This window comes from Anolis carolinensis, chromosome 6, assembly GCF_035594765.1.
Source record: "Anolis carolinensis isolate JA03-04 chromosome 6, rAnoCar3.1.pri, whole genome shotgun sequence".
Taxonomy (NCBI): domain Eukaryota; kingdom Metazoa; phylum Chordata; class Lepidosauria; order Squamata; family Dactyloidae; genus Anolis; species Anolis carolinensis.
In genome coordinates, this window is record NC_085846.1 from 38688644 (window position 1) to 38707650 (window position 19007).

The 19007-nt window shown below is 40.6% G+C and overlaps 1 protein-coding gene across 5 annotated transcripts in view; it reads left to right on the forward strand.

Moving 5' to 3' along the window:
* The window catches only part of adam11 (ADAM metallopeptidase domain 11), a 105401-nt gene that overhangs the window by 70754 nt on the left and 15640 nt on the right, over positions 1-19007 (forward strand). For 4 of the 5 annotated variants that reach the window (XM_016994520.2, XM_016994519.2, XM_008113210.3 and 1 more), the window contains exons 17-25: positions 338-430; positions 1678-1758; positions 4231-4281; positions 7424-7487; positions 9394-9493; positions 10557-10676; positions 11938-12106; positions 14456-14570; positions 16767-16857. In XM_016994520.2, the coding sequence (XP_016850009.2) occupies positions 338-430; positions 1678-1758; positions 4231-4281; positions 7424-7487; positions 9394-9493; positions 10557-10676; positions 11938-12106; positions 14456-14570; positions 16767-16857 (884 nt within the window). The remainder of the gene's footprint in view (positions 1-337; positions 431-1677; positions 1759-4230; positions 4282-7423; positions 7488-9393; positions 9494-10556; positions 10677-11937; positions 12107-14455; positions 14571-16766; positions 16858-19007) is intronic. The other variant, XM_062957978.1, reaches the window with a different exon arrangement.

Below are 19007 nucleotides of genomic sequence, written 5' to 3' on the forward strand. Positions count from 1 at the left end.
AGAGTCAGATTATGAAGGTTAAGCACCAAAAGTCTGCTCTTGACTGAATTGCAGGCTTCCACATGACCCTAAAATTGACATTAGACTTCTTTAGACTCAGCTGGAAGTGTCTTTGAAATATATATATTTCTGGTACACATTTTCTAATTGTTAAAGCATTTGTGATGGGAGACAACATTCTATGGAAACATCTTGCAATTCAAGGAATGTGATATTCTCAGTCTCAGCAAACTCATTTCTGAAGCCAAAGAACCTAATATTATTGTGGACTGTATTCCACTTCTGATTCTAAACTCCAACTGATTTTGTATCTGTCTTCTCTGTCTTATTCTCCAAGGAATGCTCCAAGGGTGGAGGAAACTGTTGCAAGAAATGTACGCTCACGCATGATGCTATGTGCAGTGATGGTTTATGTTGCCGAGGATGCAAGGTAAATGAGTGAGAGCAGACAGATCCGGTAGGAAGATTTTCTCCTGTGGACATTAATTGGGGTCACCAGCTTGAAACCTGGAGAGCACTCCTGTACCTTTAAGGGTTGTATAGGAGTTGCTTATTATCTGGTTGTACGACAAGCAATAATGTACTGCAATTTCTTCTTCTAAGGAGCACTCCCCAGTTTTCACTCTGGAAGTCTAGCATTCACCCCAACCTGTTAATTTTATACCTTGGCCAAAACACAGTGAGTATTTTTTTGCTTAGACTGTGCAAAATTTTCTACAGGAAGCTAAAAGCATCATATTTTATCCATGTATATGAGAGAAGAACTCCTGACAACTCTTCTCCTTCCAGTCCAATTTTTCAGCATTAGCTTTTCCCAATCCATCCATGGGGCCTACATGTTTTAAAAAAATATAAACACCATAATGCCATGTTACACAGGCTCTCAAACCAATTGATATGTTCCTTAATGGCATGGCATAGGCCAAGTTCTTGATATTTTTGCTGGGCTTTAGACCAAAATAAATGTTAGGCTCCTGACTGATACAGTTTAGCCCTGCTATGAAGTTCCAAAATGTTGTCTGTGGTTGCCAGAGGAGGGCAACTAAAATGATCAAAGGTCTGGAGACCATGACCTATGAGAAGTGACTTAAAGAGCTGAGGATGTTTAGTTTGCAGAAGAGAAGGTTAAGAGGAGACATGATTGCCATGCTTAAATATTTAAAAGGATGTCATAAGGAAGAGGGACCAGGCTTGTTTTCTGTTGCCCTGGAGACTAGGGCTGTATAAGATCCACATTGAATTGGATTATATGGCAGTGTGGACTCAAATAATCCAGTTCAACGCAGATATTGTGGATTATCTGCCTTAATATTCTGGGTTATATGACTGTGTGGAAGGGCCCTAGGAGTTGGATCAATAGATTCAAAGTACAGGAAGGGAGATTCCACCTGAACATTAGATGGCCCATGTGGTCTCTTCCAGTTCTATTAATCTTCTCATTTGCTTAATAAAAAGAGGTGAGTAAGCAAGGAACACTGGTGGCAGTCCAAGTGAGGGCTGATGTTGTTTCTACACCAACAGTGGTGGGGCATGAAAGATGGGATAGGCTATGAAGCTTGTCTGCTCCCCACTTTCCAGTATGAGATGTGGGTGGAACAGAAGAGATTTCATTCTGATTGAGTCCTTTGTCCACTGGTCCATATTCAAGAATTCACTCTCCCATCTTCCTTTCCACAGTATGAGCCACGAGGTGTTGTCTGCCGAGAAGCTGTGAATGAGTGTGACATCCTGGAAACCTGCACGGGTGATTCTAGTCAGGTGAGAACTGGGTGAGGCCATGATCTGGTAAAGATGAGATGCACCCTAGATTCCCATTCAAGTCACCAGCCATGTTCAGGTGATAGGTCTTCTGCTCCATGGCTGGTGGGATGAACCTAAATTTCCTGGAATGAGGAGGTACCAGTTTGTCCCTTTTACTTTCTTCTACGTTTAGGTTTTTAAAATGTCAATATTTCCCGATTCCATTTGTGAAGAAATTTGCCACTGTGTGTAGAATCTTGTAAGGACTTCCCTTATGTCTACTTTGTTCCATGGAGGATAATCATCTCCCAGTCTGTATCCTATGGCTAGCAACGATTTTTTTATTCATGAAGGATTGAGCCACTTTGATTAACCTTGTGGAGAGAAAAAGTAGGGTATAAATAAATAGGGTATAAATAAATAAAATAAATATAATAATTCTGTCAATTTAACAGATGTTGAAATACAGTATGATCCCATATCTGCAGGACCAGTGGTTTCATTTGCCTCCATTTGAAAAAATGTGTCCTCTCTAGGTATTTCCTAGGTCCACCAATGCAATTTTGTGACATGTTTCCACTGAAAGTTTATCAGTTATGCCTAGCGAGGTGTTCTCGAAATATTTCTTGCCACTTCATCACATGTACTAAATTCCACTGAGTGCTACACTTAAAATCCGGGAAGCCACTGCTCCCACCACATTAGTTTGGCTTCAAGTGTAGGAGAGAGCATTCCTTGTGTATTTTTAAGCTTTTTCAACATTTCAGAAGGTGGTGGGGAACTGGATTTTTTGAAATCAGCTGGAAGTTTGGCCTTTTTTGTAATGTAGTGGTCTTCATTGAAAATGTGGGAGGGGGAGTTGTAGGAGGAGCTAAACTCTAGCGCCTTTCAGAGCTGGGTAGACAGTGTTCCAGAAGCATTATCTCATTATTATCAGAGGCAAGAGGTAATGTTGCAACTGGCCACCTTGATTGGCATTGAATAGCCTTCCAGCTTCAAAGCCTGGCTGCAATTCTGCAATGATCCAAGTTTCCAGATCTTTGGGATTCAGAAGCTGGATTATATGGCAGTGCTGATCGGGCCCTTGATAATGTCACTTCAAGATAAAAATTTTTTAAAATAAGGCCCACTGAGTTGAATTAAACTCCAGCACCTTTCAGAGCTGTCTAGCAGTGTTCCAGAAGCATTATCTCAATATAGACAAGAGGGAATGTTGCAACTGGCGACCTGGATTGGCATTGAATAGCCTTGCAGCTTCAGAGCCTGGCTGCAATAATGCGATCATGCAAGTATCCTCTAGTAATTTGTATATGATTTTGAAAGTATTATGCAGTGTATAATACTTTGTTCCCAGAGCACATACAACTAAGTTGCAGAGTTTTTCCCTCTTCTCCCATGTCAGAAATGACACTGAAATACCTATTTCCTTCCTTCCCCAATGGTACAAACTAAGCACGCTCAGAAACTTCTCAGCTCTCACATTAATACAGAGTGAGACTGAGATTTCAAGGAGAGGATTTCTTTCAACAAATAATGCGGAGGGAGGGATGGTGGTTAGGGCCTCAGATCTGTAATGTGGTGAGAAATTTACTCAAAGAAGGCAGAGAACATACTAAGTTGCATGAAAGTGTGGTGAAGGTAAGGAATTCATAGTTTCATAAGAAAATGGAACTCTACTGAGCTCTACTGAGCCAAACATTTTTATCCATTTCATTGCCTTAATGTGATTAAGTCCTTAGATTGTTAGGCTAGAATATGGAAGCAAAAGGAGGTACCGTCCATCAACGATTGGATTCTAAAATTGTTTGATATAATACAAATGGATATGTTAACTCAAAGACTAAGAGAAGTCAAAGAAAAAACAGACTGGCTGGGCTTCAGAGACTTCATTCAGAAAGAAGGATATAATTTAACAATAGACTTATTTGGTATGTGATATACACCAAAACTACAAGACTGTTAATACCTGAGATGAAAACAGACTACAAGATTTTGAAACCCTCAAGAGGTCAATGGGAAGTCATCCACATTTTTTTTGTTTATTATTATTATTATTATTATTATTATTATTATTATTATTATTTCTCTCTTTTTAATTTTTTTTACACCTATTTTTTTAAGTTTATTATTTATTTATCTTTCCTTTGCTGGTGTTATCTTCTTTTGCTTTTTTGGTCTCTGGTCTCTACTTTCACCCCACTGTCTACACACAATTGTTTTCCTCGCTTTCACTGTAATAATAGATAAAAGCACAATAAAAACTATTATTAAAAAAAAAGTCCTTAGATTGTTTAGTGCAGTGGTTCTCAACCTGTGGGTCCCCAGTTGTTTTGGCCTACAGCTCCCAGAAATCCCAGCCACTGTTAGAATTTCTGGGAGTTGAAGGTCAAAACATTTGGGGACCCACAGCTTGAGAACTACTGTTCTAGGGAAAAGTAGCTATCCTGCCTTATATTGCTTAATCTTGTTTTTTTTTCTTCCTCTCTCTAGTGCCCTTCCAATATGCACAAGCAGGATGGCTACTTTTGTGATAATGAGCAGGTAAGACTGGTGTCATAGCTTTCATAGTCAAGGACCATGACAAAGGTATCTGGTGTTGCAGACGTGACTGCATTCATACTCTTGCTGGGATGTACCTGGATCTTTGCACTCTGAGGCCCCATCTACACTGCCACATTACCCAGTTTCCGAATCCAGATTGTCTAATTTGAACTGGATTATATAGCCATGTACTCATATAATTCCAGATAATCTGGGATCAGATACTGGAGTATAAGTCAGTATAGAAGGGTATAAGGCACTGTTTTATTGGCTGCTTCATAAATAATAGTTTATAGTTTTCAAGTTGGCATTTTCTATGTGATATAGGTCCTTTATACACTGCCATATAAAATTCAGATTATCTTCTTTGAATAGGATTATATGGCAGTGTAGACTCATAAAGGTAAAGGTAAAGGTTTTCCCCTGACATTAAGTCTAGTCATGTCCAACTCTGGGGGTTGGTGCTCATCTCCATTTTCTAAGCCAAAGAGCCAGTGTTGTCCGTAGACACCTCCTAGGCCATGTGGCCAGCATGGAGTGCCGTTACCTTCCCACAGATGTGGTACCTATTGATCTACTCACATTTGCATGTTTTTGAACTACTAGGTTGGCAGAAGCTAGGGCTAATAGCAGGAGCTCACTCCGCTCCCCGGATTCGAACTGCCAACCTTTCGGTCAGCAAATTCAGCAGCTCAGTGGTTTAACCTGCTGCGCCACTGGGGTAGACTCATGTAATCCAGTTCAAATCAGATAATCTGGATTATATGGCAGTGTATATTGATAATAATCATAATAATATTTTGTTTATATTCCGCCCTTCTCCCCAAAGGGACTCAGAGGATTACAACATATAAACAGATAAGGCAAACATTTAATGCCTTGTTACAATACAATGGCACACACACACACACACACAGACAAAGGCAAAGCCTTCTCATTTCACTTCTGGCTCTGGAGGCAGTGCTTATTTCTGGCTTTGGGGAAAATATTTCTGGCTTCTCCATTTCCATTGGCAGGAGCTAGGGCTAACACCAGGAGCTCACCATGTCCTACCGATTCGAACTGCCAACGTTCAGGTCAGTCGTTTAGTAGCACAAGGGTTTAACCCATTGCGCCACTGCAGCCTCAGTCTGAATGATTGAGGCCACAATCTGAATGATAGTTTGACATAATTATAAGTGTTGTCCAATACATCTGGAAACTGACAGGTTAGAAAGGTTGTCCTGAATCATAGAAGCTAACAAACAATTAAGTAGCCCTGCATTGTGCTTTTCTTCTTTCTGCTATCACTACTATGTACACTGTTTATGATGCTATGATTCCATTTAAACTGTTTGTTTCATCTTAAAATGTACAGTTTAGAGAGGGATACGTAGTATTCCTAGCTAGACACCTCTAGTACCTCACTAGGGCTCCTTCTACCCTGGCCTATATCCCAGAATCTGATCCCAGATCTGATTTAAACTGGGTTATATGAATCCACTGCAAGATAATCTGGGATAAGAAAATAATCTGGGATCAAATCCTGGAATATAGTGGCAGTATAGAAAGTGCCATAAATGCAGGTACCAGACATTATCTTTTTAAAAAGTTAATTAAAAGGAACAATTTTATTCTTTAGGAAACAGTTGGAAATATTTTTTATTATCTTTGAATATGTTAATAAACCCATATGCACCCGGAGTGCTCAGGAAAGAAGAGCTATTTTTAAATATAACCATGAACTTCTTAGAAAATAAGAGAGGCCAGCAGAAGGAAGAGGGAAAATTGTGTGTGTGCACGTTTGCATATATCACGCATGGAACTCTTGTGTAATGAGTCAGGATGCAATCCAAAGCAAAGTGCAGCTAACTATATTTTAAACCAACCTCTCCAACTTTTTTCTCTTTTTATCCATCTTTTCAGTGCTGAACTCTGATAAACTTTTTAAAAGTCCTAGTTTGGAGTGATTTATCTCTCCCTCCCTCCTTCCAATAAGAAACACATGGAGCCAGCAAATCATGTAAACCTTTCACGATATGAAGAGAAGGCTGCCCAGCTTGAGGCCTTGAAGCAGAGGGCGTATTGAATGAATAGTTGATATTTAAAAATTTGTTTAATGTTATCTGAGTCCCATATGGCAACTTGTTGTGTTACATTTCAAAAGGAACTGTATCAGGAGAATTCACGCTTCTTTAGACCACTTTAGAAGAACTCATAATGTACCATTTTTAACATGTTATCCCTCTTTAGTAGTTCCAATTAGGCTCCTTCTACACTGCCATATAATCCAAATTATCAACGCAGATAATCCACTTTATCTTCTTTGAACTGGATTATATGAGGTCTCTTCTACACTGCTATATAAAATCCACAGTATCTGTTTTGAGCTGGATTTTATATGGAAGTTTAGAAGTGGCCTTAGTAATGCAGGGAGAAGAGAAACAGGCCCCATCTATACTGCCATATAAATCCAGATTATGTACTTTGAACTGGATTTTACGACAGTGTAGACTCATATAATCCAGTTCAAAGCAGATAATGTGGATTATTTGCTTTGATAATCTAGATTATATGGCAGTAGATCTAGCCTGAATCTGTACTCCCAGGCCCCTTCTACAAATGTTGCACAATCCAGATTATCAAAGATGATAATCCACATTATCTACTTCAAACTGGATTTTATGAGTCTACACTGCCATATATAAGTCTGCTCTGTGAACTCTGCTAACTTGTCTTTTTTACCTTAATAATAACTCTGATGTTGCTTGACTACACTGCCATATAAAATCCAGATAATCTACTTTGAACTGGATTATATGGCAGTGTAGACTCGGATAATCCAGTTCAAAGCAGATAATGTGTATTATTTGCTTTGTTAATATGGATTATATGGCAGTGTAGAAGGGGCCTGGGAGAGGTATGATTTTAGATCTGTGTGGAGACTGGGCTTCAAATCCCTATTTGGCCATGAAACCCGCTAGGTGACCTTGGGCAAGTCACTCTCTCTCAGCCTCAGTAAATCTCTTCTGAGCAAATCTGGCCAAGAAAACCCTGTGTTTGGTTTGCCATAGGTTGGAAATGACTTGAAGCCACACCACGACAACAACAAGAAGTCATTTTGCTTGATCCCCTTACAGATCTCTTCTTTTTTTCCCTGCAGGGCCGGTGTTACGGAGGTCGCTGCAAAACCAGGGATCGCCAATGCAATGCATTGTGGGGACGGGGTAAGCAATACTCTTGGTGATTCACCTTTTGAAGAACTGACCAGGGTTAGCTGCTGCAGGTGGGAGAAAAGGATGGAGGAATGGATTGGTTGAATTACACCCGGATGCTCTAAGCCTGAGAGCCTTAGGAAGTGTGTAATTGCTTGAGTCAGTGGGGGCAACATAAAGTGATCCTGGGAAAATGCCAAGGGCTGAAAGGTTGATCAGAGTTCAGCAGCAAATCTAGTGATGATCTGATTGCAGCTCCCTAATCAGTCACCTAACTCACATTCCAAAAAGCCGGGTCAGTGGAGGACATTCCTATATCACAATAAATAAATAAGCAAACAAATCAATGAGATTTTCATCTCAAGCCTGTGAAAGCACTAGCACCACCTCCCGACCAAGAGCAAAAATGCATCTCATTCCCAGAATCATGGAGTTGGAAGACACCATAAGGGCCATCAGGTCCACCCCCTGCCATATAGGAAAAGCATAATAATAATAATAATAATAATAATAATAATAATAATAATAATAATAATAATAATAATAAATATAATTATATTAAAATTATATTAATTATATCAAAAATATAATCTGCCTGTGACAAAGAACTGGTGGGATCACAAACCGGAAAAAGTTACAGAGAATGAACATGTCAAGCTACTCTGGGACTTCCGAATTCAGACAGACAGGGTTTTGGAACACAATACTCCTGACCTCACAATCGTGTTAATAAATAAAGTATGGATTGTCAATGTTGCAATCCCAGGTGACGGCAGGATTGAGGAGAAACAACTGGAAAAGCTGACACAATATGAGGATTTAAAGATCTGGCACAAGCCAGTCAAGGTGGTCCCAGTTGTGATCGGCACACCGGGTGCAGGACCTTGGCCTGCACTTGAACACAATCGGCGCTGACAAAATTACCACCTGCCAGCTGCAGAAGGCCACCTTACTGGGATCTGCACACATTATTCGCCGATACATCACACAGTCCTAGACACTTGGGAAGTGTCCGACGTGTGATCCAGTATAACAGCCAACAGAGTGTCTGCTGTGGACTCAACTTGTGTTTCTAATAATAATAATAATAATAATAATAATAATAATAATAATAATTTATTTATATTCCGCCCTTCTCCCCGAGGGTACTCAGAGCAGATTAAAGCATATAAACAGACATAGGCAAACATTCAGTACCTTATTACAATGAAATCCAAAGAAACACAAATACACAGGCAAAGGCTTCTCCTTCCTGCTGCAAGATGTGCCACCATGTTCCTCAAGATTGTTTGCCATTGGGGAATGATTTGCTTGTGTCCTTTTGCACAGAAAAATATGGCATTTTCTTGGCATGAAATATTATTTTCTGCTCAGAAATTCTGTTTGTGCTAAAAATCCAAGTGAACATTTTTGCATAAATGTCTCAAACTGTGACGATTGTTGTCTCTCCAGGATACTTCTTGTCATGGTTTCCAAACACTTCTTTGATCATTTTTAAATATTGTCAAATATTCTTTATGAAGATCTTCTTGAAAAGAATGTTTGGTCCAAAAAGAAGCCAACCCAATATTTCCAATATTTATTTCCAATATTTCTACCCCGCCCTTCTCCCCGAGGGGACTCAGAGCGGCTTACACAACTGGTAGGATCACTACCATTCCCACAATCTGATGTCCTCTATTCCCACAATCTGATGTCCTCTAATGTGGTGGAATGCAACCTCCGTAATACTTTATATGGCTTGGATATTTGCCGTAATGCTATCCAAATGTTATGAGAATTGTGTTAGATCAACACACCAAGGAGGCAGTGGTGTGTTGGAAAATGTAATGAATGTATTGGGAAATGTAATACTAGTTGGGCCCTCTGGTCTGTCTTTAATGCCTTCTCTGTCTTGCCTGTCTGCATGGGACCTAAGCCTCCGCTGAAAGGTTTTGCTATGAGAAGCTGAATGTAGAAGGCACTGAGCGAGGGAATTGTGGCCGTGAGGCAAACCGCTGGGTGTCCTGTGTCAAGCAGTGAGTAACCAAAACATCATGTATTATAATGTTTTGATTTTTTTAAAGTTAACTCCGTAATTAAAACTTGAACTGAAATCTAGTACAAAAGAAACCACGGGATCTACATAAGATTAACTACATTCAGTAACTAGTCCAAAGAAAACAAACAAAAAATAAGATTGAGTGATCATTTAATAATTGATTCAATGGGTCCACTTTAGCTGGGATCAGCAATTGGATTTAATTTCCCGGTATTGCCTTTCTTAATTATTATATTTATTTGAATCTAATGCTCACCTTTTTTGGCTAAATTATTTTGCCAAAATTAGTGTGTACATTAGATTCGTTTGATACAGGAGTCTTAGTGCTGAGCCCAAGCAAAAGGGGAAGCTGCTTCAAGTGCGCCTGGAGCTTCTCTTTGAGGGATGTCACCTCAAATTTAATGCCCAGCACTCAATGGTATGCAGTCCTGGGATTTGTAGTTTGGTGAGCTGCCAGCATTCTTTGGCAGAAAAGGCTCAAGATCTTTTAAAACTACATGATTTCATAACATTGAGCCAGGGCAGTTGAAGTGGATTCATTCTACAGCATAAATGCACCCCAAGGTTTTCTTTTCCATTGCTGAAAGCTTTGGTGTTCCAATACTTTTGTTTTTAAATAATGAATTTTAAACAGCCAGCAACTGTAATGCACACCTTTTTTGGCCAAATTACAAAGTCCCCACTTTTTGCTACTGTACATTACATTCAACAGCAAATACTTTTTTTAAATTTCAGGGTTTTGAAATTTGAGGTGTGCATCAGATTCATTAGACCTGAGTAAATACAGGTGCTCTACATTGTATTAGAAGTATATTTAAGCATAAACAATTTTGAAATGTTTACTATCGAGCAGTATGTAAATAACATAATAAATGAATTGAGATTTCCTCCTTTACCCCAGTTCACTGTATTCTCTACCTATGATTCACTGCAATAGACTACTGTGGCAAGTGACCACTGTGCTATAAGTAGGTAACTGGCTGAGAAATCCACTCTTTTGTTATTCTGTGTTTGTGTCTGTGTTTCCCGTGTCCATTCAGGGATGTGTTGTGTGGATACCTCCTTTGCGCCAATGTGACGGGCCCTCCACGTATGGGTGAACTTCTTGGTGAAATCACCACAATGACTTTCTACCACCAGAAGCGTTACGTTGACTGCAGGTTAGTGAGATCATATTCACTTGAGAGTAGTTCTATACAAAATGATGGTCCACAAACTGTTGTTTGTCAGTCTTTGACAAATCTACAGTAAAGAAAGAAACAATGCTAGCCAAGAGGCACAGATATGATATCAGCTCCTGGGGTTGGGATTGCTTGTCTCTCACATCACTGCTCTAGAAGATTCCTTTAGAATTGTTTCTCCCAGGTAAATGGATACAGGTGATCATGAAGATAAAAAGATTTTTTTTACAGAAAGTTTAGAGAAAACAAAAGAACTGTGCATGTGAGGTTTCTTCTACTATCTATTGCTGGAGGAACAATGGGCAAAGTTAGAACAATGGTTTTATACTTCACCTTATCTCTAGAATCTAGCACCATCTCATGACCTTTATGGCCAATGATTAATTTACACCTCTTTTACTTTGACACAATTGGTGACAAGGCATGGACTTTGCTCAGCTTGCACTGTTTCCTGTTGTTTAAGGAGATATCATACAAAAAGCAACTTTTGTCAATGCATTGACCACTCCAGGAAATGACCAATCCCAGAGCAAAGTGTTCTTTGGGGTTGGGAACCTACACAATATTTTCTTGGCCAGGCAGGTCTAGCAACAGTGAGGCCAAAAGTTTAAAGTTTTGATGAAAGGATCACACTCCCATATCAATTTGATGAACAATTTCAGACATTATGATCAAAGGATGTGCAAGTAATGGAGGAGGATTACCAGAATGGCCTCGATATTCCTTCCCTAGTCAAATTGCATTGTGGCCTCTTTAAATAATAATATTTGCTCTGGTTTTGGGGGAGATTATTATTTCCATTCATTTTCAAATAATTCCCCCTTAAATCTTGAAGTGAAGGAATAATGTGCTGGGGAAACCATCTTCTTAAGGTGGTCCTTTGTTTCGCCTTCCCTCTGAGGCCTGAAGTTAAAATTTCCTTTCCTTCTGGAACAAGCAGCTGCTTGTATATGTGTGAAGAGATTGTGAATATGCTTAAGTGTCTTTCCCCTGATGTTCTCTCATAATTAAATTCAGAACATCTGTCTGCCGCAGCCCTCCAAACACAGAACTACCACTTCTGTGTGGATTGCGAGTGTTTTGGAGAGCAAGATTGATGGAGTTATCAAATGTGTTGGCTGACATGCTCCAACCACGTCATTGTCAACATGATTAATTTCTTAATTACCGTAATCTCTTTCATTTCTGAGAGCTGTTCAGTATTGCAGCCACCTGACAGTGCTCTTTTTTCTTTCCTTAGGGGTGGCCATGTACAACTTGTGGATGGCTCGGATATAAGTTACGTGGAAGATGGGACACCCTGTGGGCCCAACATGCTGTGTCTGGACCACAAATGCCTTCCTCTGTCGGCCTTTAATTTCAGCACCTGCCCAGGCAGCTGGGGTAGCCAGATCTGCTTTGACCATGGGGTAAAACATACAAATTAAGCAACCTTTGTGTTACAAACATCTGACTTACAAATTACTCATAGTTAAGAACAGGGGTGAGACAGCAGGAAGTGAAAGAAATCTATCCCCAGAAGGGAAATCATCGCTAAAAGAGTTATCACGTGGGCAAGATGTCTCCACTTAGTTTTATCGACAACCCTTGTTTCCGCAACAAGCCAATTTTTTCAAATTTTTCAAAATCCAATTATCACAGGACATGCAGTGAGGAGAAATCTTCTGAACAGGGGCATAGACAGCAAAACAAATACTACAGGAGTCTTTACCCCTTCCCTAGGCTATCCACAGTTGAAAGATATATATATATATTTGGCTGAAGTTATTATTTATTTATTTATTTACAGCATTTATATTCCGCCCTTCTCACCCCGAAGGGGACTCAGGGCGGATCACATTACACATATAGGCAAACATTCAATGCCTTTTAACATAGAACAAAGACAAACAAACATAGGCTTCGGGGGGCCTCGAACTCATGACCTCCTGGTCAGAGTGATTCATTGCAGTGATTGATTGCAGCTGCTCTCCAGCCTGCGCCACAGCCCGAGCTTTTAAAAAGTCCCTGTTCTGACTTACAAACAAATTCAACTTCAGAACAAACCTTTTTGTAACTTTGTGGCTGCCTGTATAGTATGGCAAGAAGTCACGTTGTCAATGCCTTGATCTTAGCAAATGTTAAGTGAGATCTACATCAAGGTGCTTCCCAGGAGGTATCTCCAGCTACCCACCCTGATCTGCACAGATGGAGACATTGAACTATTTACTCTGGTCTTATCCATATTTCTCTAATACAGTGGTTCTCAACCTTCCTAATGCCGTGACCCCTTAATACAGTTCCTCATGTTGTGGTGACCCCCAACCATGAAATTATTTTCATTGCTACTTCGTAACTTTAATTTTCTTACTGTTATGAAACGTAATGTAAATATCTGATATGCAGGATGTATTTCCATTTGCTGCATGAAATTTGGCACAAATACCCGATATGCCCAAGTTTCAATACTGGTGAGGTTGGGGCGGAATTGATTTTGTCATTTGAGAGTTGTAGTTGCTAGGATTTATAGTTCACCTACAATCAAAGAGCATTCTGAACTCCACCAAAGATGGAATTGATCCCAACTGGGCACACAGAACTCCCATGGCCAACATAAAATACTGGAAGGGTTGGTGGGCATTGAGTTTTAGAATTGTAGCTCACCTGCATCCATAGAGCACTGTGAACTCAAACAGTGATGGATCTGGACCAAACTTGGCACGAATACCCAATATGCCCAAATTTAAACACTGGCGGAGTTTGGGGAAAATAGACCTTGACATTTGGGAATTGTAGTTGCTGGGATTTATAGTTCACTTACCATCAAAGAGCCCCTTGAACCCCACCAATGATAGAATTGGGCCAAACTTCTCACACAGAACCCCCATGACAACAGAAAATACTGGAGGGATCTGGGAGGAATTGACAGTGATTTAGAGATGTAGTTCACCTACCTCTGGAGAGCACTGTGAACCCAAACAACTATGGATCTGGATCAAATTTGGCACAAATATATGATACACCCAAATTTGAATACTGGTGGGGTTGGGGAGGGGAATTGATTTTGTCATTTGGGAGTTGTAGTTGCTGGGATTTATAGTTAACCTACAATCAAAGAGCACCCTGAATCCAGACCACAATGGATCTGCACCAAACTTGGCACACTATCTACATGGTCAACATTAAATACTGGTGGGGTGGGGGGTGAATCATAGCAGGAGGAGGGCTTTTAGTGGGAGGATTAGCTGTCTGATTCCAAAAAGGAAGAGAAGGACAGACGGAGAGATCTTCAGACCCTCATGTTTAGAAACACTGCTCTAACAGACCAAAGCATTAGAAATTTTGAAACTGGGTCATGAGGTGAAGTCTTTATTAAACTTTTTCCAAAGCTGACTTTTCCTATGGGCTGTACTTATCCCTAGGCCCATAGGAAAAATATTTCACAACCTAGTCCATATGTTCCTTACATCAGTTAGATGAAAATAATGTGTACAGTATATTATGTAAGGTCAACATCAACATCACTGAACATGCTGATTTGTTTTTACTGCAAGCTTCTTCAAAATTAGCCTTTAAGAGGTTAGAGGAGTATTTCCTAGTGACTGTTCTATTGCTATTTATTTTTGCTATCATAGTTGTAATAATATCTGTACCATATTTGTGAAAAATAATGATGCAGGAGGGAAGTAGCATGAGTGGGCATTTTAAGGTTTTGGATAGGACATCATAAAATACCTTCTAGTGTCACTTCATCCATGCAGCTTCTTTTTTGGTTGTAGGTGTGCAGCAATGAAGGCCAGTGTATCTGCTATCCTGACTGGACAGGCAAAGACTGCAGTGTCTATGACCCTATCCCGGAACCTAAACCTACTGGGGAGACAGAAAAATACAAGGGTAAGTTTGCAAGATCAGACTTTTTTGATGTAGTCTGCTGGAACTTTCTTTTTTCATAATTACATATCAGAATTTGGGTGAGTGGGGCAGTCCTTGCAGATACTGCAGCTTGTAGCAACAGTACGTTTAGTAGAAGTCATTTTCTTATATTGCCAGTCAAGTCAGTTCAGCCCCTTGCTCAGGTTACTGAGGCCAAAGCCTCAGTAATGGCAGTCTGGCATTCTCTGGAACAGCAGTTCTCAAACTGTTAAGTTTATGTTAGTCGAAAAGTTTGTCCATGCCTGATATATCTATCTATCTATCTATCTATCTATCTATCTATCTATCTATCTATCTATCCACATAATAAAAGTGAAAATATGCATGTGTGTGGCTGGGATGTCCACTGACAGATAAGCTCCCACTACCACAAATAGCTATAGCTCCCACTACTCAAGAGACACTCATGGCCACCCTCCAATGACACTGCAGGTTATAGAGAGTGCCGTAAACCTGCCAATGTCCTCCACAATCACCATAATGCCCACCATCCAAGTGAAAGCTTTCATACAGGGACAATTTCATCCTAGATTTTTTTGTTTTTCCTACACCACAGACATCCCAGTGTTTCTTACTCTCTTCATTGATGTGGAATTTGCATAACCCTGCCTACTGCCTCTCCCATAACCCTTTCCTACTCTTTTCTATGCCACACAGCAAACAGAGGAATTGATTGGAAACTGAACATATTAGAGAATTTGTAGAGAATTCACCATAATTTATAGGAGTTGTAGATACTGGGATGTCTGGTTCACCTGCAATCTAAGAGCATTCCAAACTCCACCAACGATGGAGCTGGAACTAACTTGGACACAGAATCCCCATGACCAACAAAAAATACTGGAGGTCTTTGGATGGATTTATAGGAGTTGTAGTTCAACGGCGCTCCATGCAGTCATGCCGGCCACATGACCTTGGAGGTGTCTATGGACAACGCCGGCTCTTTGGCTTAGAAATGGAGATGAGCACCAACCCCCAGAGTCATACATGACTGGACTTAACATCAGGGGAAACCTTTACCTTTTTTTAGTTCACCTACATCCAGAGCACACTATGAACCCAAACAATGATAGAGCTGGACCAAATTCGAATGCTGGTGAGTTTTGAGGGGAATTGGCCTGGACATTTTGGAATTGTAGGTACTGGATTTATAGTTCACTTGCAATCAATGAACACTCTGAACTCCACCAAAGATGAAATTGGACCAAACTTGGCACCAGAGCCCCCATGACAAGCAAAAAAACCTGGAGGTCTTGGGGAAACTTCACCTTAATTTGTGGGCATTTTAGTTCACCTACATCCAGAGAATACTGTGAACCCAAACACCAATGGATCTGGACTAAATTTGGCACACATACCTGATATGTCAAAATTTGATACTGGAGGAGTTTGAGGGAACTCACTTTTCTTTCTGGGAGTTGTAGCTCACCCACAACCAGAAAAACTGTGACCTCCACTGATGATGGACCTGGACCAAACTTGGTATACAGAACCCCCATGATTAACTCAACCTACTGGAGAGGTTTGAGGGGACTGATTCACCATAGTGGGAGTTGTACAGCCAGAGAGCACACTGAACCCCACTGATGATGCATATAGAGCAAACTTGCCCAACATAACAAACTTTAAGTGCTGATGGAGATTCTGGGGGTTAACCTGGCATGATGTGAGTTGTAGTTCATTCACAACCTTATGCATTTTGTACAATAAAAATGACTTTTTCAAATAACCCGGGCAACACTGGGTACCCAAACTAGTATATAATATAATATATAAACATTTCTTGGGGCTCCATGAGAAACTTTTGCCTCAAAAAGGATTCTGCAGTTGAAAACGTTTAAGAACCTTTGCTCTGGAAGAAGGGAAAGAGGAATGCCACAACTGTATAAACTTGAGGGAAATCTGATAGGAGCGTACATCATAGAGAGATTTTTATTCATTTTGCCCATTCTGTTCTGAACACAGCAAGTCTCTCATCACAGTTTTTTGGGTAGTATCTCCCTTCTTCTAATAGCCAGTCTCAATGAAGCAGTTCAAAAGCTTTTTACTCTCTCTAATTCTTAAGTCTGAAATGAATTTTCCCATTGCTACCCTGTCAAATAGCACTCTGGGTCATCGGGCCACACCTGATACTTGTTGTCTGCTTTTCTTCCATAGGTCCTAGTGGCACCAACATCATTATTGGCTCCATCGCTGGAGCCATCTTGGTGGCTGCGATCGTCCTTGGTGGCACCGGATGGGGATTTAAGTAAGCAGCGTTGACACACGCATGCCACGCTTTCCAGACTGCTGTGTTGTCTTGGGCCTCTCTCTTGCATGCTCTGCTCCAGGTGCCCTTTGCCACGGGCCCTTTTGGCACCTGCACTCAGCTCTGTGGAAGAGTGGGCTGAGCCAGTGCGTGGCCCACTAGTTCCCCAATTTCAGCTTTTGCAGTTTTCTCTAAAGGTGGATTCATACAAGCACATTTTTCAAGAAGCTATTTTAAGTACTTACGCAGCAAACCAACCACCTGCAAGGTGGTTTCTAGGATTTGTAGTCTTCTCCTGTGGCAGTGTAGTGAAGGCTTGGGGATCCCAAAGGCTTTGCTGTCTGGAATGGTTCTTGTTTGGAGACAGAGAGCCAGTTGGCCTGTAGGTTGGAAGCCCAGTTCCCTCTTTCTTCCCCACAGAGAGTGCTTCCAGACAGCATCAACATTCGGATTAAATAAGTGGGTTTAAAAATTGTGGGACCTGACATCAAGTCTAGACCGACCTGCCAGTTCCAGGAAATGGTCCTCTGGCATCCTGACACCTTCCTTTGTAGCAGATTTTACAAATCTGCAAGATGGATGGGAGACATCAGGTGGGAGTTAAAAAAAAATTCTCTCCCTAATGTGCTTGATCGTATAGGCACTTATGTGAATATCTCAATGTACACACAAGCAAATTTTTTATTCTCTCAAGTTCTGTTTAACATCACAAAGATCAGAACAAAGGAATTGTTGCAGAGAATTCTAATTGTAATTGCTTTCCAACTATGCTTCCATTTAGCCACTTGTGTGTCCGTGGCTCTATTTTTTGACAGTCCTGATCAGCTGTTTCGGGCTTTTAAAACATGAACATGCTCTGGAGTAGTCCACACCAAGGGATAGGGAGGAAGTAACATGTTTTCCATGACTTCAGGGATATACAGTCATGCGACTATGCACATTTTTTGTCTGGAATCAGGTTTTAAGCACACTTTTTAAACACGTGCTTTTCAGTTGTTAACCTGATATAGTGTACACTTTTGCAAAACGTCATTTATTCACACACACCTTTTATGCCAGTTTCTTCCGTGTTTTAGAGCATATGTAGAAGGGTCTGAAAACTGCTCAGTAAAATGAGCACATGGAGACTGACTGAGATCCTGGCTAAGATTGTACTTCTGGAGCACCATACTCCTCCTCAAAGTCATGAGTTAATAGGGAGATGTGGCAAAGGTAGTGTGTATTGCCGTGCCACTGTTAGAAGTCTGTCTGTATCCACCCTAAAGAAAATTAAGGGTTTGCTGCAGGAAGAAAATATGACAAACCTGGGCTGCAGTTTTAGGGAAGGTAGAAAGAAGCATCAAATGTTTGCATGTCAATTTTATTAAGCCATTTTCGACTCCAACTCTTGCTCAGGTGTGGCTAACACAGTCAAAACTAAAGTGCTTACTACAGGTCTGCTTGGAAGCCCACTTGTTAGGGTTACCCTCAAAACATTTTGCATGGTGCATGTTAAGGAACCTCAGGGCATCCCTTTGTGGTAAGAGTCACACATTTACCACATTTGGGGGAGGGAGAATGTGGAATGCATAGATTTTGCTTTGATACGGAACATTTCAGTGTTTGCCGTATACAGACAACACTGGGACAAAAAATTGCAGTGAATGATGTGCTTTGATTGTCTTAAATGTGCAGTGTATGATGTGCTTAAATTGGAATGACTTGGCTACCTGTAAACGGAGTATATGACATGGGTCTTAAGAGGCTTTCTAATAGGATACATGTCAGCAGAAGGAAACTAGAAACTCAACAGGATGTTCTTCCTTGTCAGGTACTCCCAGCTGCAAGCACTCACTGATAACTGTTGGAGCTTTCATGTATCAGTATGCCGTAATTGGTTAATTTTTGGACTACAACTCCCCTACCAGAATGGACATTCCAAGCTGGTTGGAGAATTACAGGCGTTGGAGTCCAAAAAATAACTTTCCCAAGCTCTGACTGTAGTTTACCTCCCATAGCCAGTGGTGCTGTTCGGGTATTGTGGCAAGAGTTAGAACATGTTCTGTGTGGAAGTAGTAGACGGGAATCTTTTCTATATTGCCCTTTCCTACAAATCAGTTCTGCAAGTGCCTGAAGCTTCAGTTGAGACACCCCCTCTCCACTAATAAACA